Raw genomic sequence first — 23,044 nt, 5'->3', positions numbered from 1 at the left:
TCAAAGCGCGTCGTGGCAGCCGTTATGTTAGCGTTAGAGCATTTGTTGTAATATTTATTAATAGACTAAATGAGCATCGGCGGATTACAGACTAAGTGCACCACGGATGTGGTGGTGGCTACACCTGCGGTCACCGAAATTCACATCACTATTGTTAATCCAGGTTATAAGAGAGCGTTATGTAGATTCTAGTGACTCATGCACAAACAAAGCCACAAAAATTAGCTTTGAGTATCGCTATTGCTAGGTGCGAGATGATGCTAGCTTGTCACACCACTGCAGCAGTGCTAAGCTGTCACACCACTGCAGCAGTGCTAACCTGTCACACCACTGCAGCAGTGCTAAGCTGTCACACCACTGCAGCAGTGCTAAGCTGTCACACCACTGCAGCAGTGCTAAGCTGTCACACCACTGCAGCAGTGCTAACCTGTCACACCACTGCAGTGCAGTGTTATCACTGAGTAACACCACTATCATCCCTCACCACCCGACGCGTCCTAGAGTCAACTCCTGTACATATGAGCCGAGTCCTGTAAATAAATCCTGTAGTACCAGACCAATGGTCGCTTCCATGAGTAGCTCTCAATAAACTCTGCTTTCAAATACAAGTTTAATTTCACCTTTAACCTGTCATTGTATGTGCAACAAGTTCTTTGTTATTATAATTCGTAATTCTACAATTCAATCAGAGTTGGTTTTACTGTGAAATAAACAGCAATTTTCTTAGGCGAGATGAATAAATTTAATTACTAATTTATTGGGTTAAATTTATAAAAAAAAAATAGTTAACTGCTGATGAACATTGATATTTAACCTGCGGTCCATTCATGTGGTGCTAAACTTTACATTAGCTATTTACAAGTGAAGCAATTTACATTTTATACTTGATTTTAGTACCAGAATAATACGAAACAATACCCAAATTTGTTGCATTACACACTAAATTTACGATGCTTTTAAAGTTTAAACGGTGATCACTTATTCAGCTACCAATCATATGGGCAATTTTCTGTGACAGCTATTAAAACGCAGGGCACAGTGAACAATTACGGAAAATAATAATTTAATATTTTATTTACGATAATTCAGACAATTGTCACATGCAACAATGACATGAAAAGTTGAAGCAATATGTTGTTCAAAGCCCGAGACAAGTTAGAAATATGTTGATGATAAATACTGTGCTGTTGTATGGCGTGCCATCGACCATTAATTTCAAGGAAATAACGTGTCATAAGTTTATACGATAATTTTCAATAACTTAATATAATTTAATAACTTAATAAGGTGTTCAGCCTAAAGACAACGGCTGTCTTTAAATACGTCACTTCGAGGTGCTGAACGCAAACAACGATCGTTCACGCGATGCTCGAAGAGGCGTTTAAGTCAAATGACTAAAGACTGATACAAGAGGAAGAGGTACATAACCATGAATAACCTACCGTTCAATTTAAAAAAATTCACTGTTCTGATAATATTTTATAGTTGATTATGAATAGAAACATGCAGGCAACAGTTTCAAAAACGATCTCAGTTATGGACGAAACGAAGTTTCCAGGAGTGAATGCGAAAAGTACACCAACTTCTGGGAGCATCGGGTGCGATTATTTATGTTGAATTAGGCCTAGTGCAAACCAGTCCTCGTCTGCTCCATTCATCGTCTGCTTCAGTTGTTGTCTGCTCCAGTCCTTGTCTGCTCCAGTCCTTGTCTGCTCCAGTCCTCGTCTGCTTCAGTCGTCTGCTCCAGTCCTCGCCTGCTTCAGTCGTCAGTCTTCTCCTCGCGGCTGTGGACTTCCACCTTATCCTTCCAGTCCTCACTGAGCACCAGCGCCTCCGCGTCTACAGCCTCCCTGCACATGGGACAGTCCCCGCCCTCCTCCACCAGCCTGGGACGTCGTGGGAAATGATTATAATTGTTAATGTTCATAAATATTATTTTAATATGAGGGGTATCCTGGTGACAATGATTAAATGACATGATTTAGGTGATAATGATTAAATGACAATGATTAGGTGATAATGATTAAATGACAATGATTAGGTAACAATGATTAGTTGTCAATGATTAGGCGACAACGATTACCTAGGTGACATTAATTAGGGGACAATGATTAGGTGACAATAATTAGGTGACGTGAGGGTAACAATGAAGTTAGCTACAACAGTAGCGTATGGAAGTGACAATGATTATTGATTAGGTGACATGATATAGGAAGATAATTATGAAGTTACTCCAATAAAACTTCATAGCAGAAAGCAGAACTCGGGTCGTGGTGACAGCAGTTTTTGTTGGTATCAATTGAGAACGGCTTGTGAAAAAATGTCAATAGTCGGATTTGAAAAATGTCAATAATCGGCATGTAAGAAATTTCAATAGTCGGATTTGGATGATGAGAACTGAATAATTCTTTTGTACAGAGTGCATTCAACACTTTTTAAATGATTCAATGATAATTATCATTCTAACAAACAAACACGAGTTACTTGCCTCCATTTGACCTGAACATGATTATAATCTAGAATAATATTTATAAATGCAAAATTTAATAGACTTAGAATAAAGTATATGCAAAAAATCGACTGCTGCCGGTTCGCTGCACTGACTGCTGAAAAAATGCGCGGCAAAACTGACGATGCATGGCAAAATTGACTGACGATGCATGGCAAAAAAATTCGACTGACGATGCATGGCAAAATTAACTGACGATGCATGGCAAAATTGACTGACGATGCATGGCAAAATTGACTGACGATGCATGGCAAAATTGACTGACGATGCATGGCAAAATTGACTGACGATGCATGACAAAAAAAATCGAGCGCTGCCGGTTCGCTGCATTGCCTTACTGCAGGAAAAATGTGCGGATGGCAGGGAAGTGGCACGAAGGGCAGAACGTGACGTCATTCGCTACGATGTGGCGACCCTGAGCGGTAAAACGGTTAAGTAATTAGAAGAGCAAACGAGATGAGCTAGAACGCATAAAAATAATTATTATGATACGTGGAAATGAATTTGATCGAAATACTGTAAAAACATAACAATGAATATCAAAATAGAGATGATGTATATTAAATGCTATCACCATATCACCATGAACCATTCATATAAAAGCACCTGCATCGTAATTGAAGATTCATAGTACACTACCAAGACATATCCTCAGTATTGAAAATTCATAGTATACTGTCAAGGCATATTCTCAGTATTGAAGATTCATAGTACACTGTCAAGACATAATCTCGGTATTGAAGATTCATGGTACACTGTCAAGACATAATCTCGGTATTGAAGATTCATGGTACACTGTCAAGGCATAGCCTCAGTATTGAAGATTCATAGTACACTACCAAGGCATAGCCTCAGTATTGAAGATTCATAGTACATTACCAAGGCATATCTACAGTATGAAATGAAATGACTGAAATGAAAATTTGGAAACCTTATATTCGAACTTTTAAATCTCGCAAAAAGCCTAGTTCGCAGTATCGAGAAAATTAATAAGATAATCATTAATAAGATATACGCTCTGGTCTTCAATAAAACTTGCATAAAAGAAAAACTTCTGCCTAACTATACAAATACAGTATGAAATATGCACATACCGTGACGATGCAATATGGCAGCTGTCGATGACACTTATGGCACTCGAGGGCACTCTCGGGCATGTTGCCCTCGCTGCAGTACGGACAAGGGGACTTCGCTTCTTCTTCGTCTTCGCGGCCTTTTGTTGGCTTGCGAACAATTGCTTCAATTTTTTTCTTGTATTTCTCGTCGATCTTTTCATCGAGAGAGAGAAAAAGTTATGCTTCAGAAGTATAGATAATGTTTTCAGATTTGAATTCGAGAAATATCATCAAGAAATAATTATTGGGTGTCCATAAACAAACACATCTGCAAGCATAAGATAACACGAATATAAAAAAAAAACAGAGCCTGACGATAAAAAATCGTGACATAAGAAATATGAAAATAACTTCCTAAAGGGAATTCTTTTTGCATGACATCGAACCAACAATTTGAAAGGGAACCCTATTCCCGGAACACAGGAATTCGATGAATTAATGAACGATATTATTGAAGAAATAATGTAACTATTCTGTACCCCAGACATGCTTGCCAATTGTGACCGAGTCCTAAAAATATTTTGAGTAAAATTCGAAGTAATTAAGACCATCTATATGAAACCGCGACAAACGTTACAAGCAAATGCGCGCGAGAATTACTCGTAAATTTATGTAACTTTTTTGAGAAACCTGAAACAGAAACCTTGTTAGCGTTAGCTAATCCTCCTTATTAATAAGCCGTGTTAGCGTTAGCTATATAATCATCCATGTCATTTAGCCTTGTTAGCTAAGCAACGTCTACTCACCGCTTGTCACTGGTATTATAATAGCGTTATTTTTTAAAGTTAATCTCCTGCGTTTTTGAAACGTGCAGGATTGTTATTGTGGTCGCCACAAATTCCTTCTATGCGGGAACAAGACTAAAGTACCGAACAATGTCAACATGAGCATAAAAAACGTTAAATATTCCAAGTGAGAAAAAAGAGAACGAGAGTGGAAGGAAGTAAAAGAGAGATATACTAAGAAAGAGGGAAAGATGGACATACAATGAAAGAGAGTGGGGAAATTGATTGGGCGAAAATAGTAAACGAGGGAAAATAAAATAATAGACTATGGGATATGATGAAAGACTGGGAAATAAGATCACCGAATGGGAGATTTGACTGTCCCTCGTGAAAATCAAGAACAAGTAGCAAATGTGTGAATTATCGTATGTAAAAGATAGCGGGTATGAAAAGTAGCAAACGTAATAAGTTAGAAATTGCAAACTTACCAATCATTCACACCAAAGAGTCGGCGGACTTTTTTCGATATCTTTTAATAATGCAATGATTTGACACACAGAATTAATATAAAATATGCATCTGGACCTTACTTCCCATTCCACTGTATCGAAGAAGGGTCTACAAATTTCGAAACTATCCATTGTTTACTTGCTCAATGATTTTTTTGCTGCTATTACCAAAATATATATTTTATTTAGGGATGATAGGAACTGCTACGATATTTGATTTGCTAAACATAACGGGGTTGAAGATTCGAATTCCGAAATTTCCTCCTAATACCTTATTCAATGCTTCTCTTAACTTGAAAATGAATGTTGCTACATTCGAAACGTCGTTAATATATTATTATTATTTTCTAAATCTGCCCTTTGATCTACAAACGTCATCTAAAGAATAGTTCGACCCCATGAAAATTATAATGCACTCTATGGTCATTAAATTGTACGCATATACCTTTATTCCGGCACTAAATGAGTCTGTTGAATGAACTGGAATAAATGAATGAAGCGTTGCATGCACACCTGGTCGCGCATCTCTGGCCGCATGAGCATCGCGGCGATGTTGAAGGAGGACGTCTTGAGGCCCGCGCGGTGGCACTCTATCACGGCCGACGTCAGAATCGGCACGGCGTCTGGGGGATGACAGAACATAAAATAGTAAAATATTAAAAAATCAATTAAAAAAAAATAATAAATAAAGTAAAATATCAATAAAATAATAAAAATTATAATTAAAATAATGATAACAGTATCAGGGTGGATGTTGGGTTTTATAACTTTAATACAGACATTTTTTTTGGTTGAGGTTTCGGAGAAGCAAACTTTACGACTCGGTTTACTGCGATTGTTTAAAACTGGATAATGGCCAATGCATTCAAGGCTACAAATCAGATTCATACAGGCTACAAATCAGATTCAATGCATTCAAGGCTACAAATCATCCGATTAAAAACACGAGATGGGAAGAAAAATTTCTAGCTATGAGAAATACTGGCCAGAATTTAAAATTCCGTCTGCATCAAACATGGAGGGGTTGACAGACTCGCAAATTAATAACCTTGCTACCATGGTAATTTTGTTACGCAAACTAATTTTGAAATTCCACTCAGACAATAATCAACGTCAACTGGCAAAAAAAAGCACATAGGGATTTTCTGAACAGTCGGAAAATAACAGAGACTTCCTTAATCCCAGACAAGGGCCATCGGTCACGAGCAAGAAACTTTTCATACCACATAAAAACACTTTATCTGATTATTTCCTGGTACACAAGATCAGGAATATTTTGCTTACAAGCAAAATATTTGGACAATATTTTAATACCTTAATAAAGCAAAAAGTTTCGCAATTTCTGATATACATGATCGCACATGAACAGCACACCTTGATAAACTTTTACATCATAATAAAACCAGTGTGCGAGCAGTAAAATTTGATAAACTTTTACATTATAATAAAACCAGTGTGCGAGCAGTAAAATTTGATAAACTTTTACATTATAATAAAACCCAACAAAATTTTTTGATTCCCGAAAAAGATGATCACTTACGGGCAGGGAACTTGGAGATGCTGTTGGTGACTCTAAGTAGGAGTCTGGCGGCGATGTCATGTTTAGCCTTCTTCACCCACATCCTAGCCAGGGTGTAGGAGTGTAGGAGCAGCAGGGATGAGGACATCTCGCTAGGGACGGCTAGGTTCTGACGTGCCAGCTCCCTGCACATCCCCAGCAGCAGGTCGTGTGCGTGCTGGTAGTTCCCTGCGCGAAGTGATGAGGTAACCGTAAAATTTTTTATAATGGAAATCATTCATGATAATCATTAATAGGTTGTTGTTCAGCATGAATACACATGCTAACACATACACATGAGTAGTTCCCTGCGCGAGGTTCAAGTTAATAATACATTGGAAATTTTTTTATGGGGAATTTATTCATGAAAATCATTAATACGTTCTTGTTCAGCATGAATACACAATTACACATGCAAGCATATACAGATGAGTAGTTCCCTGCGCGAGGGGACGAGGTGACAGTAAAATTTTTTATAATGGGAATCATTCATGAAAATCATTAAAAGGTTGTTATTCAGCACGAATACACATGCTAGCATGTACGCATAAATGAATACTACGCAAACTCTTCAAACATGTTGTGTATGATATGAAGAGCGAACTTCAATACAACTTAATAGAACTGTGGAATATTCGTAGCTGCATGCAAAAGATAAACCCAGCCGCTATAACTACACAAAATACCACACTAACTACACCATGTCACACTAATTACACCATACCACACTAACTACACCATGCCACACCAACTACACCATACCACACTACCTACACCCTGTCACACTACCTCGACTATAACTTGCTAACTCGAACATAATACAGTAAGTCAACCGTTTCATACAAACTACACACAGACTACACTGAACCACACTGCCAAGACCGTATCATACATGCAGACTACACCGTACCACCCTGACAACACCGTATAAACATAATATAACATATGATGTCGACGCTGAAGAGAAGGCCTGATGTGGCCTGTCGCCGATTCTTGAAATTTTCGTGACATGTTCACAGAAGATCTGAAATCGTGTCATTTGACCGGATCTTTCCAAAACTGACGATAGTCTAAAGTAGCTACTAGACTTCCACCGGGTTCGATAAGGTGCTAGGCATTTCAAATCTGAACATATATTTTTCTGTAGCTTTATCTAGTCTGTTCTTGAACGCGTTCATACTCGGAGCGCCAACGATGTAATCGGGGAGGCTGTTCCACATGTCGGTGATTCGAAGCGAGAAGAAATTTTGTCGCGTGGAGAAGTTGCAGCGTAATTTTTTTAGTTTATAGCCGTGACCTCTGGTGTTGGTTCTTGTTTCAAATTCTAGTAATCCTTCTGGGACCTTGTATAAACCATGGGTTTACTCGTATACTTCATTGAGGTCCCCACGCAGACGTCGATAACTGAGGCTTGGAAGCTTCATAATCTTTAATCTTTCTTCATAGGACTTGCCCTTCAAGCCTGGAATTATCCTTGTTGCACGTCTTTGAACATTCTCTATTAAATTTTTGTCTTTTTCAAATCTCGGTACAATCTACACCATACCAACCTGCCAACACCGCATCAGACCGACTATACACCGTATGACATACGGACTGTATCGTATCACACAGACTACACCGTATCCATGCACCCTGCCAACACCGTACCACCCTGCCAACACCGTATCATGCAGACTACACTACATCACACACTCAACCACATCATCCCCCAGTGCCACCACCAAGTCTCTCCCGTTTGCTCACCGGCGTTCTGCTCCTCGCGCGCTATCACGACAGCTGTACGCGCTGCCTCGCGGTACTTCTTGCGCGACATGTACAGTCGGAACAAATACTTGGCCTCCTGCACGTGGTAAGCACGAGACATATCATTATTTGCCTTAGTGAACCGTTGAGGTTCGGTACAGTCAGAACAAATACTTGGCCTCCTGCACGCATTAAGCATGAGACATATCATTATTTGCCTTAGTGAACCGTTGAGGTTCGGTACAGTCAGAACAATACTTGGCCTCCTGCACGTGGTAAGCATGAGACACATCATTAGTTGCCTTAGTGAACCGTTGAGGCTCGGTACAGTCAGAACAAATACTTGGCCTCCTGCACGCATTAAGCATGAGACATATCATTATTTGCCTTAGTGAACCGTTGAGGTTCGGTCCAGTCAGAACAAATACTTGGCCTCCTGCACGCGGTAAGCGTGAAGTACGCATTATTACAGTTTATTTTTGAAATCATGCAGCTCAGGATTTCACGCAGGATTTTAAGAATAAACTAATGAATCATTGGCAAGCTATAGTAACGAAAAATATACATATATTTATAATAGACCTTGAGGCATGTCAAACGTGTGGCATATGAAATACTTAAATTTTCAAATGAAATAGAAATTAAAGTTTATTATATTATTTAAAATAATAATAATATAATTAATATAATAATTAATTAATAATAATATTATTATTATTATATTATTATATGTAACACATTCACTGGAAAAACCTGAATTAGTTGAAATATATTCACTCTTCCCTCCGCATGTAAACGACGCATTTGAAATTTCGAAGGAAAGGATATTCAGTAACCCGACTCAGAAGATGACAAAGGTTAAAATTCTGCGCAACGTCATCGAATACATCGAGTCGCTGGACTACATACTTCAGAGCGCGACAAACACGGAGCCCGACTCTAACAGTTTTTCGGAGACCATGGCTTCGAAAGCGTCTTGTACCGTGAATTTACGAGCATCATATACAGTGTAAAATTAAGTTTAGAGCAGTATGAAAGTCACTAATAAAAACAAATACAGGTGCTGAATCTTGAACTGATAAGTATGATAAAATAGGTTTAATTTTCAAACTAAGATGCATAGGTACTGGATTGAGTATTATTGTTAATCGGAGAAGAGCTATCTGATTCAGTTGAGGTAAAACTATACCCGAATTTACCTTAGTGAAATGTCTCACTGATTAATGTCATGAAATGCGATGCGTCGTGGAGCTTATCACAAACCAAGAATTGGATAACATTTTTAAAACTCTGAGTTGCGTTGTTTTTTTGTATATATCTTTGGGGTCGACTCAATTAGTCGTCTATATATGAGCTGATGCTCGTATGAGACATTGCCGACACAATATAAAACAACAGTGTTACACGACTAGGCATAATTTTTATTTACTGGCGGATCTTTGTGAACTTCGTACACGTATGTAAAAGAGTAAAAGAAAAATAATTTGCTCCTTTGAACTTTTACGTGCATTTTATTTTATTTTAATTTTTATTTGATTTTTTTCTACAACATCGATAGACATTATCATTCAATTCATAAAGTGAATATCAATCGACACTAGAAGCCTTTTCCCGATTTTTTGTTTAATTTTTTTTTGTATAACTATTTCCATTCCCAATCCCTAGTTTTTTAATACAAAATCCAAACCATGTACAGTTTTGTACGCATCAGAAAAAAGAGCACCTAGAGTCGTCAGATATGGTCTTAACGAATCGGATGACATGTCTCTTAACTCTGTAGCTTGAAAATCATTGGAGGAGATATTAAGAAGGCATATTTGAAAATTTTAATTGTTCAGAGGAGCCAAATAAGTAAAATTGCCTAAAAAAGAAGGAAATGCTAAAAAATTGCTTGATAATGTAGCCTTAGCATTGTCAATTACCCGTATTGATACCATCATGCGTCCTTAGACTAATTCTTGTCAAGATCTGCGCGAATAAGCTATAAATGTTATTTTTCTAATATATTTATCCATATTGAAGTCATTTTGTAAAAGTTTAAAACGGCATACGCGAAAAGTATTGCATGCAAATCCATGCTATTTGCTAGTTGAACGCGCCTCCATAGTTTGCAGCTTCAAAATGAGTTCAAACACATGGAAATCAATGCGAATAATTATCTATAATTTCAGTTTTTCAAAGTAATCTTTGTACATTTCGTTGAAAAATGTTCATTACAGATAAATTTGGAACTGCCTCACGCATAAACTGTAGTACGAACATACATGCGGTTTGCTGCGTTATACGCTCTTTTTTTTCGCAGCTACAAAAGAAGCTTAATACCTGCTGGATTAACGTAAATAATAATCTGCAAAAACCATTTTCTTAATTAAATCTGCGTATATATTGTTAAAAGATGTTCATTTTATATAATTTTGAAACTCTTTTACGCAAAAAAAGAGCAAACACCTACATGCGGTTTGCTGCATTAGATGCGCCGTTGGCGCAGTTACAAAATGCTGACATTCATTGTCAGTATATATTCTCACTTAGTATATATTCACCACAGGTACGGTGAAATGCCTTAAAACTCATTAAGCTCGTAAACTCTTAAACTTAAACTCCGTCGGCCTTTAACTCATATATCGAGTTAATCCGACACCTCAAGTCAACATACTGCGCCAGTTTAACCTAATACGAATGTTGAACTTAACAACTTAACAGACTAATATAACAGGCTATTTTACATTAATCATTACATGACATCCCCTACCTTGGGTATGCCGTCGACTTCCCCCATGAGGAAGTCGATGTGCTGACGAGTCAGCGTTTCATCGTCAGCCTCGGCCACCACCTCGATGGCCAACTGCATGGCCGCCTCGTCCTCCGAGCCTGTGGTGGACGACGTCGCCGCCCTCTCCAGCTGCTTCAAGCTCTGATGGACGGATGGTGGACAGTGACGGAAAATATGTTTATTAAAGAGACGTTTTTATCGATACTTGATGCTTGATGGACAGTTGGCCGACAGTGGAATAATTAACAAATATTTGAAACCTATAATAACCACATTGTAAGAATTAAAAGAATTTGAGATTCATTGTATGGACAAGATTGTTCTAAATGGTTTCCACAGAAAACAAATACGTGTAGCAATAAATGGGAAAGTAGTAACCAACCTTGGCGTATTGGCCAGCCTTGTAGTAGAATTTGAGATTCATTGTATGGACAAGATTGTTCTAAATGGCTTCCAGAGAAAACAAATACGTGTAGCAATAAATAGGTAACTAGTAACCAACCTTGGCGTATTGGCCAGCCTTGTAGTAGAACTTGCCAGCCAGGTAATGGTTCTTCTCGTTGTCGAAGTGTAAGGCGAGGCTGGCGTAGTCAGAAACGCTGGCGTCGTCGCCGAGGATGTCCGCGTAGAGCTCCATCTTGCCGTGCGCTCTTGCCAGCTGGAACGCTTCGTCCGCACACTTGGACAGCACCAGGAACTGGATCGCCGATTCGTAGTCGTCCATACGCTGGAAAAACCTGCACAAATGTGATATCATGTATTAATTTCATTCAGGCGTTATTTATTATTTATTTATTGAATAAAAGTGGTTACCCCTATGGGGGAACCACTTTTGGGTAAACTTTTGGGTAACACTACCCATGGGGTAAAAGCTCCACACTGAATTAAAAAAAATCCAATTCATGGCGTTGTGAAAAGTACAAGACAAAAAAATCAATGTGTTGATGGATGCCCAAAGGAAAAATTATACCAGGTGCGAAAGACGAATTAAACATGAAACACTTATGGCGGCCTGTCGCCCCGAAAGCCTAAATACCTAAAATTCGATTCATAAGAGATATTTTGAAGGTTAAAGGGTATGAAATAAATATGTCGAAAATTCAGCCTTTGGTAATTGCCGATGGAGGATGGACACTATTTTTGATAGTACGGCCCCTCAGCACGACGATCAAATGAACACACCTATAAGATACCTCTGCGTGGTCGTCAACACTGTTCGAAAAATTAAAGTTAAACGGTATCACCGGCATTTCAATGACCGACCGTCACGTGAAAATAAACACCATGTCGCCGTTTTAATTCAAATTTAACACTATAAACCCGCACAACACCTGATAAAAACGGCGAAACGGTTTATTTTCACTAGAACGCCACGTGACCGTTTTTTCACGTTTTTTTATATTTTTTCGAATTAGCACATGTTGCTAATTGAGCTCACGAATTATATTCAAACGAACAATATCACACAATGCTAATTGATCTTACGCATTATATTCAAGCTTACAATATCACATGATAATAATTGATGTCAGGCATTATACCCAACTATGAGCAGAAATGCTGCTAATTGATCTCACGCATTATACCCAACTAAGAGCAGAAATGTTGCTAATTGATCTCGCGCATTATACCCAACTAAGAGCAGAAATGCTGCTAATTGAGCTCATGCATTATACTCAACTATGAGCAGAAATGCTGCTAATTGATCTCGCGCATTATACCCAACTAAGAGCAGAAATGCTGCTAATTGAGCTCATGCATTATACTCAACTATGAGCAGAAATGCTGCTAATTGAGCTCATGCATTATACTCAACTATGAGCAGAAATGCTGCTAATTGAGCTCACGCATTATACCCAATTAAGAGCAGAAATGCTGCTAATTGAGCTCACGCATTATACCCAATTAAGAGCAGAAATGCTGCTAATTGAGCTCATGCATTATACCCAACTATGAGCAGAAATGCTGCCAATTGATCTCACGCATTATACCAAATAATGAGCAGAAATGCTGCTAATTGATCTCACTTTGCAACCATCTTGGCGCCCTCGATGCTCTTGCTTGCCCTGACGACAGCTACGGCCTCCTCAGGGGCGTTGAGCTGATGCAGCAGCAGACGTACGACGTTGTCAGGGTCGCGGGCAGACTCGTACGCTGCCACAGCTTCGCGGTAGCTGCCTTCTGCTTCCTTGGCTTTCGCGTACTGATGGTAAAAGACTTCGATAATTTAAAAAATTAGAAAGATAATTATTATATATTATCTTTTTATTTAAAAAATTATTAAATTAAATTAATTAGATTATTAATAGGGTTTTGTTGCGGACTATTTAGTGCTTTTCAGCGCAACTTTTATCTAAGGCAGGATTAATTGAATACGCGTGCATCAGGTTACTTTCTTTTTCTTCATAATCCCAGATGACACGGTTTCTGGAAAGAAACCAGAACAAATACAAAATTCAAACTAAAACAAGCAAAAGGTCATTGAATATATAAACAATATTCGCAAATATTAAACATTACAGTAAATTACCAATGCTTTCTAAACGGCAAAGAAATATTCAAACAAGAGAACTAAGCTCACCAAAATTCGTTCCTGAATAAAGTTTGGTCTGTACTGCGCAGCCGACAGGTGACTAATGAGCGAAAATGTTCAGCAAGACCACGGAATTAAACTACTATTCTAAAGCAAATGTTGCGTTCACAACAGGTTTGATGCGGCGTATTAATTTGATAAATAATAATTTTTTATAGGACGTTACGTGTATTCGATAAGAAGTCACGTTTGTTTAATTAATTGGATAATTAATACTTTTTGATAAGGCGTATTAATTTGTCAAGTAATACTTTTTTATAGGACGTTTGGATAATTAATACGTTTTTATAAGGCGCATTAATTTGATAAATAATACTTATTCAAAATACGTTACGTGTAATACGTCAAGCTTGTATAATTAATGTATTTTTATTTTAAACACTAATAAAAGTGAACCACTTTCTTTCGCCATTACGTAATTTAAAAAAGTATTAAGGTTATGTAGATAGTTCAAATTTTGTGTATATGAAATGAAAGAACATAGAACTATAATACTAACATTCTTCTATATAGTTGTCTCCTCTGATCAAGTGTATTGGTTCTAATTGGGAAACTTATAATAGTAAAAAAAAGATGCCTTATGAATTGTCAATTGCTGTAGTAATTAAAATTTGTGCTGTGACTAATTAATTCTACATCCCAGAAGTATGCATTATCCATGAACTTCATATTTTAATTTATTTTGGATGCCTAACAGATGACACTTGACGAAGAATGATTCACGTTTTTGAAACTGGACGAATGACGCCAAACAAGAACCAAGAGAATTAATAAATTTGTGACAGCCCAAACTAACCTGGGATGAAGGAAGCCTTGTGGGGCTCTCTTGTTAAGCCAATTATATTTTTGTTGGTAATTTGAATGCTGAAAAATCGTGGAAATTGCAATTGAACTTGAAAATTAATTCAAGATACTAACTTTCATGCATCCTAACTCATCCTAAGCTGAAAAGTTAGTTAGCAAGAGTTCGTAACATGCAATGTCACCTGGAGATGTAGCTTAGGAGCAGCAATGTTGGGTAGCAAGGCTCCAACTTTGCTCCAATTCTTGAGTTTGATGTATAGACTTGCTGCTTTCTCGTACTGTCCTGCTGCCTCGTACAGCGTTGCGGCCTCTACATATTGCTGCAAGATTTAAAGACTCAGAAATTTATTTCAAATTACAGTAGAATTATTTGAAAAATTTGATAGGTGAATTTGGGTATGGAAGAACGGAATATTTAAGAGTTTTTATGATTTATTGAATTTTAAATATAATTTTGAGTGTTCGATGAAAAATAAGCCGTTCTTATGCCATTGAAATGCAGTAGTATGAAGTGATAGAAAATACCGTGGATCTAATTGTATAATGAAAAAGAACTATCTTTTCAGTACAAGTGAAGCATAAACAATTTCATTCTGTGAAATGCTGTAATAAGCGAATTGTAAATAGTGCACTGAAAATGTCCTTTTTATAAAATAGTGCAGTGAAAATGCACATCATGAAAAATTTTAGCCGTACTTAACGTATTAAAAACACATCGACAAATAACGTAGTAAAATTAGTTTAAGTAAGAATTCAGTAGTTAATAGTCGCTATACAATGTGCCCGGAAACAACAGGAGGTACAAATACCTTCTTGGACTCTAAGATATCAGCACACTCTCGCTTCAGCGCTTTACTGTTGAGCTCCGTTGCGATGTTAACGCCTCGCCTTATGTCACCACACCTGTGGTGAATATATGCTGTGGTGATCATATATTGACTGTGAATATATACTGTGGTGAATATTTACTGACACCTTTTAATATATACTGACATCTCACACTATATACTGAAGAGCTTTACAATTTATATTTTTGACATTTCATTACTGAATTTCGCTCAAACAGAACTTCCGCCTCTCCCGTCAACAGCCGGGAAATTAGCTTCTAAATTGTTTTCATTCTAACGTCCATGGTGTTTTTTCTGCACTTAATTCATATATATAATTGTTATATCATTGTCAAATTGAAACATCGATACTTAAAAATAAATTATTGCCAACTCATTCAAAAGGCGTAGAACTTTTCTGATCTTGTATCCTCTGACACACTCATGCCTACGTCAGAGTGTCCTTAATTTAATGTTTGTTAAATTCCGTTGCACTAAAATTGCAGAAAAATACCAGAAACCACGTACGCTCTTGAACCTTCCTTGGATGACATAAATAATGAATTGGAACGACAAAGAACCTCTGGAAATGAGGAAGAAATATTTTGGAAAAACGAACCAACTTTTTGGAACGATGAAACACATTTTTGCAGAAACGAACTAATCACTTGAGACAACGAACAACCCTTCAGGAATAACGAATTAACCTTTCGTAACGAGGGACCAACTTTCTCTAGTGACGAACAAATATTTTGAAACGACGAAAGAACATTTTGGAACAACTAATTAACCAATTTTAACTATGAACCAACCATTGACCCAACGAACCAACTTTCTGCAACCACGAACCACTTTTCTAAGACGACGAACTTTTGGAAAAGATGAATCAACCTTTCGGAACGAGTAACAAAATTTTTTGAACGACGAACATTTGCAATGACGAACAGACCTTTTACACCGACGAACCACCCATCACACACCAATTATCCACGCTGCAACAGCCTTTGGATAAACAATGCATAAACAATGTGGTCCTAAACTATAAAGGACCACAGTCACCACACCTGAGCGCCGTGCGTGCGATGCCCGCTTTACAGGCGGCGTTGTGGTCCTCCGCGTCGGGGGAGTTGACGATACCGCGCTCGTAGTGCGTCAGGGCGCCCGGGTGGTCACCTCTGCCGCCATGTATTGTTGTGTGATATATTGTATTTAATATTGTATGATATATATTGTATTGTTAATCTAATGTCTTCAATTATTACTGAACAAATTAAAGAATTTATGTCACATGTAAGCTTAAATTGCAAGTTTACTAAAAATGTAAAAGTTTAATAAAAATTTTAAAGCAATTTGTGGACTATTCTTTGTTTTAAAATTGTTGGATTACTGAATGATGTGCACGTATATTGAATTTACCTCGTGTGAATAATGAGTTGTTGGAACATTAAAAGTTAATTGATTTTGTATCAATATCTCAATATATGGGCATAATCATCTAATGGCTAGTATTTCAGCTCCCATCTCCCACCAAGACTCACGTGAACTCAAGCTGCGCGGCGTACTCGCGCGCGATGTAAGGTATCTGCGCAGGCGCGAGCTTACGCGCGAGCTGCAGCGCAGGCTCCCACTGCAGCAGATCGCGCCGCATCTCCAGGGCGCTCACGGGGCGCGTCGACGACAGGTACAGCTCCTGTAGAAGGGGGGGGGACAGGAGCTCTTCTCTCATACCTACTAAAACAGCTACTTCTCTCACACCTAAATAAAATAGACCCTGCCTCACACCCTTCTCCACTTTGCCCACTCTGTCTATCCAACACGCACGACACCATTCATCTTTTCTCCTGCCCTGAAATGCCCACATCCCTGTCGGTGGGTGACCTTTGGGCGGACCCCGTAAACGCTGCAGGGCTGCTGGCCCGCTGGGGCGGCCGACTTGGCTGGCCCCAGAATTGGGTCTAGGCCCCGCCTCGCGCCGTGAAGCGAGGCGGGGAGGGTCAACAACAACAACAGCACAATTAATAGTGCATTTTTTCCATAAATGAGAAAATGTGCTAAAATGGCTTCGTTACTCGATAGGTATGGTCTATACAAATCGAATGGTGTATGTCTCATAGCTGTAACTTTAAAACTCTAGGAGGAGATAGGTTTGCCGTGACAATAAGTGTGAATGTTCAGTACAGCCCGACAAAGTCCCGCGCGCATTGCAATGGGCACTCAATGTAGCAAGGATACGAAACTAAACGTTATTGGAGCTCGATTCCACTAAGGATGGTGAGAGCGACTGCATGCACACCTCCTCTTGCGAAGCCAGGCGGATTACTAAGCTGTTCCTCAAGCAGGCACAGTATTTAAAGTACTATGAACCGAATTAAATCCTATCTATTTTGTTAAAGAACTCCCCCACCCTCCCCCCTTTCATGATCTGTCCTGAACGCATAAATAAACGTACAGAGATGGTAAGTGTACCGTTGGATAGAGCAGAATGTCAGCTTTAAGATGAGACAAAACAAGTAACTAAGGTGCACCTCAAGCAGACACTGTATTTAAAGTGCTGGGAACCGAATTACCTCCTATCTAATTTGTTAAAGAACTCCCCCACCCTCCCCCCTTTCATGATCTGTCCTGAACGCATAAATCAACGTACAGAGATGGTAATGGTACCGTTGGATAGGGCAGAATGTAAGCTTTAAGATTAGTATAAAACCTGAAAATGCCAAATTTACGACTTGTAGGCTAGACCCCCCCCCCCCCTTAAGTATATGTCTAAGAGTCTATCGCGTTTCAGTCGCTTCCCTTGGCAAGGTTCGGTTGCGTCCGAGCGGCGGTGGACCCATTGGCTAGCGCTAGACTAACTCTGAAACCCTAATTGGGATCATCCAAGCTTCACTTGGATCTCTAGTTCAGCTGGTCCTGATTCATTTGCAGATGGTTTTTGCCACCACTATTTTTTTCGTATATACCATGCATAAATACTTCACTTAATTAGATCTTCTTGTATGTGTAACCGTTTGTCACTCGATCAAGTCACACATTCGATTGAAAAGTGTATATTCATCTGCCTTGCTCGTTGAAGTAACTTTATTAAATGCGGCAGCTGAACTTTAACAGCTGAAACTCGCTGACAGTGCCTAGCCCACCCGTCGTTTGGTGCTCTTTCAAATGTTTGGTGCTCTTTCAAATCATGTTTCAACCCGGTTCAATATTCCCTTAAACAAGAAATTTAGTGCTTTTTTCGTTTCTTATGATGTCATATTATTATATGTGTTATTCCATTAATGTTCATTGTTATGAATTGAAATGAAATCGAGAGGTAATAACAGTATCTGATGTATTAATTTTATATCAAATGCAGTTTGTATTGTAATTCACGTAAGAAACGTAAGAAGATTTTTTCAGTTTATTGGGATGTTCAACCTGTTAACATCCATATATCAAAGTGATCTTTGATTTATAGCTGCTTGATGAGATCTGAATAAGTTAAAATCTCAAACTAAATAATAAATCGACTTTTTTGTATGATTAATTAAATAAAATTTATAATTAATTAAAATAAATCAATATCTTAAAATTTAGATCGATGTTTCCTTATCGTCCTGAAATTTTGTACACCTTGTTTTCATGCAGAGAAGCAGCTTTCCTGAGGTCAAACATTTTGAAATTCGTAAATTTTTGGTTTCGAGCCAGCATATACTGTACACATCACACACCGCTGTTATATCCTGACAAAATTTATATACATCTAATAATTAAAAAGTAATCAGTTGCATCAATGTCTGATCGAACATAAGGTCGATATTGATGTTATCTTCGATCGTTATTTCAATCTGCTGTCAAAAGTTTATAAGTAGAAGAATTCTACTGCGAAAATGCTTGGCCACTGCCATCTCATTAACCATAATTAAATAAATTTACATTCATTTATCTGATTTTCAAGGAGTCAAACAATTCTTTAAATTTTTTCGGACTCCTTGAAACTACATTCTCTGGTCATTAATTTTACGCATATAAACAAGAAAATTCTGCCATCTTATAATAATCATCTGATTTTGTAGATACCGAAAACCGATTGGCTCTCTAACGTCAGTATGGTGATCGTGATGGACAGGAATTTAAGAGTTGAAGGCAATGATAGGATAATAAATAAAAGTCCCGTTTAGTGTAACACTCTTCTGCAATAATGTGATGCAGTTCCAAAATGAAGATAGCATTAAACCTAATAAAAATTCAAGGCGTTTCATCGGCGCTAAAGATCGTAGCAGGCGGTCACATTGAACAATCACATTTAGCGAGAAAGGTAATTTTATTTACCGGACATATTAAATGCAGGCTATATGTATGCTTCTGTTGCCGACTGTCGAATCTACGGCTTATAACTATTCCAAAATACATGCTATATTAAGAATAAAATACCCCAATATATCGCTATGTAAATGAAAACCATTCAATAAATACCCTGACAGCCCAGAAAACTCCCGTTTTCAATCGGATGTTTAATGTTTGCTCAATTTAATTGGTTGAAATGCATAGAACTATTAAAATTTTCACGGCAGCATAATTTTCATTGAAGATAGTTCAAATAGTTTTTATTTACTAGTATGTTGGGGCGCGCTTCAATATATTAGGGCACGATACTTAATTAAGAGAAGCCTATTAATTGGCTATTCATAAGTTGGCCATCATTGATCATCAATTAATGGTCAATGGGGGCCCACAAAATAAGTATGCCAACTAAGGACACTCGATGGTCAATAGCGATTGAGTGCGTTTAAAAACGAGGGTGCGACCCCTACCGAAGCAGCGTACGTGTTCGTCAAGATCGAATTGGTGCGCTTTAACGTCGGTCCAGACGCATACGTTTTGATCTGCGCAGTCTTGAGACGGAGTGAGAAGGTAGCAATCTTTAGAGCGTCCACGCGGTGCAGAGATATTTGTATATTTAGCTAAGTTTTGCATTATATCGTCATGGAGTAGGTTTATTGACACTATTGATCGGCGGAACTAATTGAGAATGGATATAAATACATATTTTTATTCATTTGAATTAGTGTCACTGCATATCATCAAAGAAAATACTTGTATGAGAACCGCACTATCACCACTTTACGGCAAACACTCCTCAAAGAATTGATTTTTCTACAACTATTTCTCTCTTAGCGGTTGCAGCAATTTGTCCACTGAACTCTAATAGGCCTCCCCTTCTTTATTCCTGTCACTGTAATCTTTGGATTTGACACGCCAAACGCAGGAGAAACTTTCATACAATGCAATAATTTCGGAGAAATACTTCCAAAACCTCTGCTGAATGAATTGGGAAACCGTGCTATCGTCCACCGAATTGTCCGCACAGTTGAAAGAAATCTATGCTCTCTACCTCAGATATCGCCTCAACTGTGCCGGCTTCCCGAAGGACTCAAAACTCTGCAGATTTCCAGTCCACATGCAACGTTTTATCTGCAACGTGCTGAAATGTGCAGACAAAAGGTGGTGAAAACGCAGCGTCTGGACCGGCCTTTAGAATTGACCGTGACACCCGCAAAAGCGATGGGATTGTTATGATCGATTGGGTGAGTGATTGGGTGGAATGGACGCGCTCTGAAATTGGGGCGCAACCAGATCTGGGTTTTTTAACCTTTCTAGAGTTGGGTCTTCATAGCTGCACTTACGCCACAATTAAGTCGCTACGTAGCTATATTTTGATAATCCAGTTACTGGGCTTCTAGTGCTGAAACAGTTAAAATTGCTAAAAAATATATATTACGTAAGTAACACCCTAAAGTACACCCCCTCACTAAATTGGGTTTTATTTGTGAAATACACACTTGTGATTAACCTTTCTCTTTTCAAATTGCAGCATACCAAGTATCAAGAAAGAGGTATTTGTTTCCGTTTGTGTCTGTAGGGGGGAGGCGCTAGGAATTCACTGGGGAGCCAAGGGGGCGCCAGCCTGCATAAGTTTTGGAACCGCTGGTCTAGGTCAATTGAGTGCGCTTTAAAATTGTCTTTGCCGTGGTGATGAAACGTTGGCTGATACGGTGATGCGATTACCATTTAACGGTTCCAATACGGTTACGCGATTACCTAATTGAATCTTAATAATATAATGTGGTTGAATAATGCAGCTCATAATATGGCGGTGCGATTCTTTATCTAATAAAAGTTAAAATACGCTGATATAATTATTTAGTAAAGGCTATAATACTGTAATGTGATTTTTATTAATTGGTATAATATTGTAATAAGATTTTTGCGCACAAGAGGCAATAAAACCGTGATGGGGTTTCTTAAGAAGGTGATGGTTATATAGAGTTGTTCTTTGAACAAAAATGTCATAATGCGCTTATCCTTTTAATTCAAAAAAGGTTCGCATCACTATTACGTATTTGGTGATGCGATTACCTTAAATTGGTAATAATACGGTTGCGCAGTGATATAAGCGAGGTTAAAATATGGTGAGGCATTTGCCTTTAAAAGGTTATAGGACGGTGATCAGTTATCTTATGAAGATTAATATATAGAGAGGTGGTGAAACTTGAAATGTTATACTACGGTGATTCAGTTTTAATTTAAGGGTTAAGAAACTGAGGTGTGGTCGGTAGAATGGACTTGGTGGAAGGCGTGAACTCTTTATAAAATCAAGTTAAGACTGAACTTGTCAAGTTAGTCTAATACAAACTTTGTCACGTGCAAAGGTTCGAACTTGGTTTGAAGTAGCGTTGCCTGAAAGAGCTTTCCATTAAATAGGCAGCGCCGTTTTTGTTTTACAGATAACATGTTAACTATAAGCGTTTTTCTCTGGCAGAGCAACGCTATTGATATTCTATTTCTCCTCACGGGAATTTATTTCTGATACGGGCAACATTTTATTAAAAGAATCATTTCGCCTTTGTAGAAATAGGAGACTTGTTCAGGACTTGCTCATTAGTTTGAATAAATAAATATGTTACCCATGGAGCAACGACAACAACAGAAACGATGTGGGCGAACTCAGCTTTGCGGGCAAGGAGCCACCGGTAACACCGACAGTATTTGCCTCAGGTATACGCGCGAGAGGTACCATGAGTAGAATGGAGGGTACATAGCTGAGGTACACCTGAAGGAGCCACAGCCACAATCGACTGTACGTGGCTCAGGCATACGCGAGGTACCACAGCCAGTACCGAGGGTTCAGGTACCTCCGAACTACCACAGGCAATATCGATGCTACATGGTTCAAGCACACTCCGGAAACCAGCAGACGTAGTTGGGCGTCACAGTAGTCGCAGTTCCCAAAAACGGGGCTGAGTTCTTGAAGAGTAGCCCTGGCATTCCTGTACCTGGAATACAACATGGAGTCAGACGCATGGTCAATAATTTTACCTCGATTAACTGATTTAAATTATTAGTAAATGCTTCGTATCGATCAATCAGTACAAAAAAAGCCTAACCGCACGGAGCTCCCGCTTCACCTGTGTTTGCCTAGCAGTTTTTTTGGAAGGCATACCTGCAGCATCTTACCTCGGCCGTGGTCCTGCTCTCCTCTTGATCTGGCGTTGTGGTGGTTCGACGAGAGCGTGGTTCCCCTACCTGGAGCTCGGAAGTTCTCCTGCTCGGCAGCTGTGGTCACGGTGGCGCTACACTCCTAGAAGCTACACTCCTTGAAGCTACGGAGACTTCAGAGGTGAGGCCTGATTCTTGGCCAGAGCCTAGCTTACCTCGCTCCCAGCCAATTTCTCAAAAACTGGATGATCCTTTGGGACTGGACCGTTAATACTTTGTGAATTCCACCGACTTTTGTTGATCACTGTGATTTATTGTGCTATCTACTTTATTCAACCGATTTTTTTCAACTTTGGTTTTGTCTACCTGCAGATGTGATGTTGTGGCCAGCCATGGATAAACAAGCCAG

General features: G+C 38.6%; 2 protein-coding genes across 2 annotated transcripts in view; both read right to left on the bottom strand.

Moving 5' to 3' along the window:
• Positions 1–1,056: 1,056 nt before the first annotated feature.
• Positions 1,057–16,885, bottom strand: LOC108679017 (WD repeat-containing protein 19-like). The gene is made up of 13 exons (XM_018167525.1): positions 16,698–16,885; positions 16,224–16,334; positions 15,142–15,235; positions 14,515–14,652; positions 12,963–13,138; positions 11,438–11,672; positions 10,915–11,076; positions 8,163–8,259; positions 6,399–6,605; positions 5,372–5,481; positions 3,604–3,777; positions 2,848–2,924; positions 1,057–1,886 (listed from the first exon to the last, which is right to left on the bottom strand). Exons 1-13 carry the CDS (start codon positions 16,883–16,885, stop codon positions 1,760–1,762), a joined length of 1,896 nt encoding a protein of 631 aa, XP_018023014.1. The 3' UTR covers positions 1,057–1,759.
• Positions 16,886–19,313: 2,428 nt separating this feature from the next.
• Positions 19,314–23,044, bottom strand: part of LOC108679023 — a 29,157-nt gene continuing 25,426 nt past the window's right edge. Inside the window, exon 6 of the mRNA XM_018167531.2 lies at positions 19,314–22,472. Coding sequence (XP_018023020.1) covers positions 22,369–22,472 — 104 coding nt within the window. The 3' untranslated portion in view covers positions 19,314–22,368. The remainder of the gene's footprint in view (positions 22,473–23,044) is intronic.

This window comes from Hyalella azteca, unplaced genomic scaffold, assembly GCF_000764305.2.
Source record: "Hyalella azteca isolate HAZT.00-mixed unplaced genomic scaffold, Hazt_2.0.2 contig10791, whole genome shotgun sequence".
NCBI lineage: Eukaryota > Metazoa > Arthropoda > Malacostraca > Amphipoda > Hyalellidae > Hyalella > Hyalella azteca.
The sequence above is the reverse complement of the archived record's forward strand: the minus strand, read 5'-3'. Positions and strand labels throughout refer to the sequence as shown.